Genomic DNA, 6,122 nt, shown 5'->3' with positions numbered 1-6,122 from the left:
ATATATATATATATATATATATATATATATATATATGTATGTATGTATGTATGTATGTATGCATATATATATATATATATATATATATATATTAAAATAGTAATATTCAACGAAAATAAGTTCTGATAATTTATTATTTCTATTATCATTATTATTTCTCAAGGCAACGAGTGTGCAGAATCATTAGCACACCAGACCAGATGCTTCCTTGTATTTCATCCATTCTTATATACAGAGTTCAAATTCTGCTGAGGTAGCCTCTACCTTTTATCCTTCCCAGAGTCAATAAAATAAGTACCAGTCGAGCAGTAGGGTTTATGTAATAAACTAATCCGTTCTCTCCTCAAATTTAAAGCATTGTGCCTATAGTAGAAAGAATTATTGTTATTATTATTAATATTATTATTGAGTGAGAGAGCAGCACACGCCATCAAAGTGACACTGGAGTAAAATATACGAAGCCCATTATACCCATCATGACTACCCGTCTGATAAGGGTACACCAGGCACATGCATCACAACCATATGTGCGCGTCATGGTGATCTCATATCAAGATAAACAGCACATGACCTCGCAGGTGGGGCCCAGTTAGAATTTTCTTCAGGTCGAGTAGCCCATCCCGCTCAAAAGGTCCCTGAATAAGGTTTGGTTAAGGATGTTTAAAGATAGTTATAGAATAGGCATGGAAGTGGCTGTGTGGTAAGTAGCTTGCTTACCAACCACATGGTTCTGGGTTCAGTCCCACTGCGTGGCATCTTGGGCAAGTGTCTTCTACTATAGCCTTGGGCCGACCAAAGCCTTGTGAGTGGATTTGGTAGACGGAAACTGAAAGAAGCCCGTCGTACATATGTATGTATGTATATATATATATATATGTGTGTGTGTGTGTGTGTGCGTGTATGTGTTTGTGTGTCTGTGTTTGTCCCCCCCAACATCGCTTGACAACCAATGCTGGTGTGTTTACGTCCCCATAACTTAGCGGTTTGGCAAAAGAGACCGATAGAATAAGTACTAGGCTTACAAAGAATAAGTCCTGGGGTTGATTTGCTCGACTAAAGGCGGTGCTCCAGCATGGCCGCAGTCAAATGACTGAAACAAGTAAAAGAGTAATATTTGAAACATTGATTGGATATGAGGGTCCAGTTGAATAACATAGGAATCAAAGAGGTCCATAGAAAAAAAAAATGGTTGAGAACCATAGCTCTAGAGTACAAATGGTAAGACTAAAGATTGAAATGTTGATTGAATGATTTGTTCAATCAACTGCTTCTAACTGGAGCTTCTGAGTCACAGTTACCACAGATTTTATTATCATCATAATCACCATCATTTTATTGTCTACTTTTCCATGTTTGCATGAGTGGGATGGAATTTGTTGAGGCAGATTTTCTATGGCCAGATGCCATTCCTGTCACTAACTCTCCAAGCAAGGTAATATTTCCTATTGCCAAATAATATTTCCACGTGACCAGAGATGTTTTTGCAGAATACTGGAAATCAATAAAGAAAAACAAAAGAAAGAAACCAACGAATGGTTCTGTTACAAAAAGGAAACTTCTGGAAGCCTATCATAAAAGCAAAGCACATACCTGATGAAGTGCAGTTAATCCATCTTCGTTAGTCAAATCAGGGTTGACACTATTCATTAGCAGCTCTTGAACTGAAGGAAGTAAAACATTATGTTTTTAGTTTGTTTTCATTCTTTTTATTTATTTAAATATCTATTTATATTCATAGATTTGAAGTGATAAAAATTTTAAATGATTTCTTTTTGACAAAGCAATTTCTAGAAAAGAATAAATCACTCAGAGATATTATCTGCATAAAAAAAAAAAAATAATTTAAAAAGATAGAGTTTACATATTTAATGCAGAGTGAACAGCAAAGAGATAATAAAAATTAATAATACAGTTAAGAAAGACAACGTTAGCTTAATGAATAGGATTACTTAAATGACTTCAGAAAATAGGTGCCGGAATTGGCTGTGTGGTAAGAAGCTTGGCAGAATTGTTAGCACGTCGGGTGAAATGTTTAGCGGTATTTCGTCTGCCGTTACGTTCTGAGTTCAAATTTCGCCAAGGTCGACTTTGCCTTTCATCCTTTCGGGGTCGATAAATTAAGTACCAGTTACGCATTGGGGTCGATGTAATCGACTTAATCCCTTTGTCTGTCCTTGTTTGTCCCCTCTATGTTTAGCCCCTTGTGGGCAATAAAGAATTAAGAAGCTTGCTTCCCAACCACATGATTCCAGGTTCAATCCCACTGCATGGCACCTTGTGAGTGGATTTGGTAGATGGAAACTGAAAGCAGCCTGTCATATATATAAATGCGTGTGTGTATGTGTGTGTGTGTTTTTGTACCCCCACCCCACCATTGCTTGACAACCGGTGTTGGTGTGTTTATGTCCCTGTAACTTAGCGGTTTGGCATAGAGACCAATAGAATATGTACTAGGCTTAAAAAAAAATAAGTCCTTGGGTCAAATTGTTCGACAAAAACACTTCAATGTGGTGCTCCAGCAGAGCTACAGTCAAATGACAAACAAATAAAAGAATAAATACAGGAGAGTACTCAGGACATGTTTCAGTCTTATTAAACCTCCTTGGTGAACTTAAGGCTTCGTTGTGCTTGCTGAAGAACTGCTAAGTAGATCCGCAATATTATATATGAGTAGGTGTGTGTGTTCAGCTCATAATCATAATATTGTATATGTGGAAAATTAGCATAATTTTAAAAACAGAAATCACTCGGTGGTGGGAACGAGAGGATTGTGAAGAAATAGTAAAAGAGGAGTACAAGGTTCTACCAGCAATAATGAACTATTTAGCTGGAAAGCAAACTTCTAAAGCATGGAGCAACGAGTGTGACAATAGGAAAAGTCAGCTTCTTAGTTTTCAATTCAAATTATATTCCTATTCAATCTGACTTAAAGAAGAATCACTTTCAAAGGCGGAGACATAAAAACAAAGATAAAGGTTTTATTAATTTTGCTTTAAACGAGACATGTCAACCAAAAACAACAACAAAAAAAAGAGTAATAAAGTATTTTTAAGCTCTTTTGTGTCGCTGTTTTTCTTTTAAATAAATAATAGATTTTTCATTTATTATTAGTATCATTACTTTTTTTTTTTTATTCTTCGGTGTTGGTAGGAGGAATAATATTATATTACAGGAAAGCAATGTCATTAACACTCATGTTGGCATCATCTGTCATATTGATTGTGAAAAACTAACTTTTTAACTAGAATATATATAAAAAACAAAAAAATCAGTTTAAATTGGACACTTCCTGCTTTCCCTTTAAAACTGTTAAACTTAATGGAATGACAAAAAACAAAAAGCCTTGTGAAATATGATTGATTCAAAGACGCAGACAATTCTTCAAATATTCTAAAAATATGTATTCAAATAAATGAAAAACTTAAATAATAATAATAGCAATAATTTTTTTTACTAAAGGCACAAGGCCTGAAATTTTTTGGGGGAAGGGCTAGTTGATTATATCAAACCCAGTATTTAACTGGTACTTATTTCATCCACTTCAAAAGAATAAAAGGAAAAGTCAACCTTGGTGGAATTTGAACTCAGAATGTGAAGCTAAGCATTTTGTCTGGGGTGCTAATGATTCTGCCAAATCATCACCTTAGTAATAACAGTAATAATAATAATAACAATAATAATAATCCTTTCTACTGAAGGCACAAGGCCTGAAATTTGGGGGGAGGGGGACTAGTCGATTACATTGACCCCAGTGTTTCACTGGTACTTAATTTATTGACCCTGAAAGAATGTAAGGCAAAGCCAACCTCAGCAGAATTTGAACTCAGAACATAAAGACAGACAAAATGCCGCTAAGCATTTCACCCTGCATGCTAATGATTCTGCCAGTTTGCTGCCTTATTATTATTATTATTATTATTATTAATAATAATAATAATAAAGTTTTCTTAAAAAAAAGAAACTCAGAAAATTCATACAGAACTGATTACACCTCCAATTATATATTTGAATCCCAAACTTGACACATCTTAAAACTCATTCCTGACTTCTTCCACATTACAACTGGTTTTGATCAACGTAAGGAGTATGACACTGAGTTTAAGTCAAAATCAGTCATCATATAATTAGTCTTGTGTGTTGAAGAAAACGCTACACGTAGAATTTCTATACAGTCAGACAACTTGCCAAAAATGGTAGCCAGGTCTCAAATTATACTTTATTATCTTTAAAAAAGAAGGATACACAGTCCAAGGAAGGCTATGTCAAAAATGATATTTTTAAAAACTAGGATGGATAATCAGAGTTATAATACTTTAGATTATAGGTCACTCTAATTCTGTCTATTGTTAAGCCTAGAAAGTCTACCAAACCACTTACTAATTCAATGAACATTATGTAAGTTGAGGTAGGTTTCAAAAGATACCACATTCAATACAAAGAATTCTCTTTCTTGAACATAAACAACATAAAAGTCTGTGGTAAAAAATTCTGCTCAAATATAGTTTAGATCAAACCTCTTATTAAATCAATAATCTCAGAGACACAAACCAGAGAGAAAGCCTTTATGTGACCAATCGATCTGTTAGAAATAGTACCAAATCTTCTTCACATCACATCCTACTGTTATCATCATCATCATCATTTAATGCTTTCTCCATGCTGGTATTTTAAGGTCCTTTTAATATTGGCATTTCAATGCCTTTTCTATGCTGAGTAGGATTGTTTGACAGGGAACTGGTGAGCTAGAGGGTTGAGCCAAGCACCAATGTCATCTTTGTGTGTGGTTTCTACAGCTGGATGCCCTTTCTAATGCCAACCCCTTTACAGAATATGCTGGGTGCTTTTTTTTTTGTGACACCACTACAAATGAGGTTGCAGTGTAACTTGCTAGATAGAAAAGAGCAGAGAAACATTAAATAATGCAATCCTAGTCCCTGCCTAAACTCCAATACTTTTTACCGTAGGTTTGCTCAACCGGGGTTGATCTGAGGTCAGACAACAACAACTTATCTCAGACATTCTTCACCCTAACACTATGTTGTTTTAAAAACAAAGAACAACTCAATGAATCATTCAGCTGCAGATTTGATATTGCAGACAAAACTTAAAATCTCAGTCAGATCAAATTCTATAATCAATTTGTAAATTTCAAACTGATCCAATAAGCAGAAGACATAAGGATAGAGAAAGAACAAAATGGTTGGATAATATCTGTAGTCTCAGTTGGTCATGCTTGGGAATCCAGCTGGAAAGTGTAATGATAGTGGCTTCTAATGGGACCCCATTGAGGGGGGACCTGAGGACCCTAGCTCCATGAATCCTCACTTCCTGGAATTGTGGGCAGAGAAAATGGATAGATGGATGGAATTTGTAAATAACAAGCCATCAATTCTTTCAGAAGTGGTGGCTTCTCATTAGCACCATCATCATGTCACTAACGATAGGGTGTTTAAATTGCCCAGCAATGCAGTAAGGTCAAATTATTCCTTTCCCTGTATTCCTTTAATCAGTTCAAAAACTTGGAGGGTAAAAATAAATAAATAAATAAATAAATAAATAAATAAAAATCTGGAGGCTTGTTTTTTGGGGTTTTTTTTAATAATTTTTACTTCCTGTCAGAATATAGTTGAGCTTAGTGACATTAAAGTTCAGCTGTAATCATTGAAGCTTGGTTAGGTAGTGGGGATTTATAAGAGGGAAAGAAGTGGGGGGGGGTCTCATATTTGTTAGTAGTTTATAGTGTCGTTTTTCTTAAAGTTAATTGAAATTATGAAAAAGGTTTCATGGCTAAGTGCCAAATGCTTGAAATCTAGCCTTAGATGCTGGTACAAAGTAACTGGAACAAGAAAGAATGCCACAATAGTGTTAAGTAGGACCCATTAAGATAAGAAAGAACAAAAGAAACAAAGAAACAAATTGGAAGCACACTTCAAAAATTTAGATAAATTCTGGAATTTATAAACCCATCCAACCTACTTTTTATAAAAGAAATATGTTAACTGCTGTAAGAAACTAACTCAACAAAAGTTACCCTGAAGGTTTTCTTATGTTGAAGTGCATGGGCATGAATGTGTGTGTGTGTGTGTGTGTGTGTGTGTGTGTGTGTGTGTGTGTGTGTGTGT

At 35.0% G+C, this 6,122-nt stretch overlaps 1 protein-coding gene across 3 annotated transcripts in view; it reads right to left on the bottom strand.

Annotated features, from left to right (window-relative positions):
* LOC106873321 (protein phosphatase 1 regulatory subunit 12A) overlaps positions 1-6,122 on the bottom strand; it is a 231,579-nt gene that overhangs the window by 51,672 nt on the left and 173,785 nt on the right. For all 3 annotated transcript variants that reach the window (XM_052975110.1, XM_052975109.1, XM_052975111.1), the window contains exon 4: positions 1,591-1,661. In XM_052975110.1, the coding sequence (XP_052831070.1) occupies positions 1,591-1,661 (71 nt within the window). The remainder of the gene's footprint in view (positions 1-1,590; positions 1,662-6,122) is intronic.

The sequence above is a fragment of the Octopus bimaculoides genome, chromosome 20 (assembly GCF_001194135.2).
Source record: "Octopus bimaculoides isolate UCB-OBI-ISO-001 chromosome 20, ASM119413v2, whole genome shotgun sequence".
Lineage (NCBI taxonomy): Eukaryota > Metazoa > Mollusca > Cephalopoda > Octopoda > Octopodidae > Octopus > Octopus bimaculoides.
The sequence above is the reverse complement of the archived record's forward strand: the minus strand, read 5'-3'. Positions and strand labels throughout refer to the sequence as shown.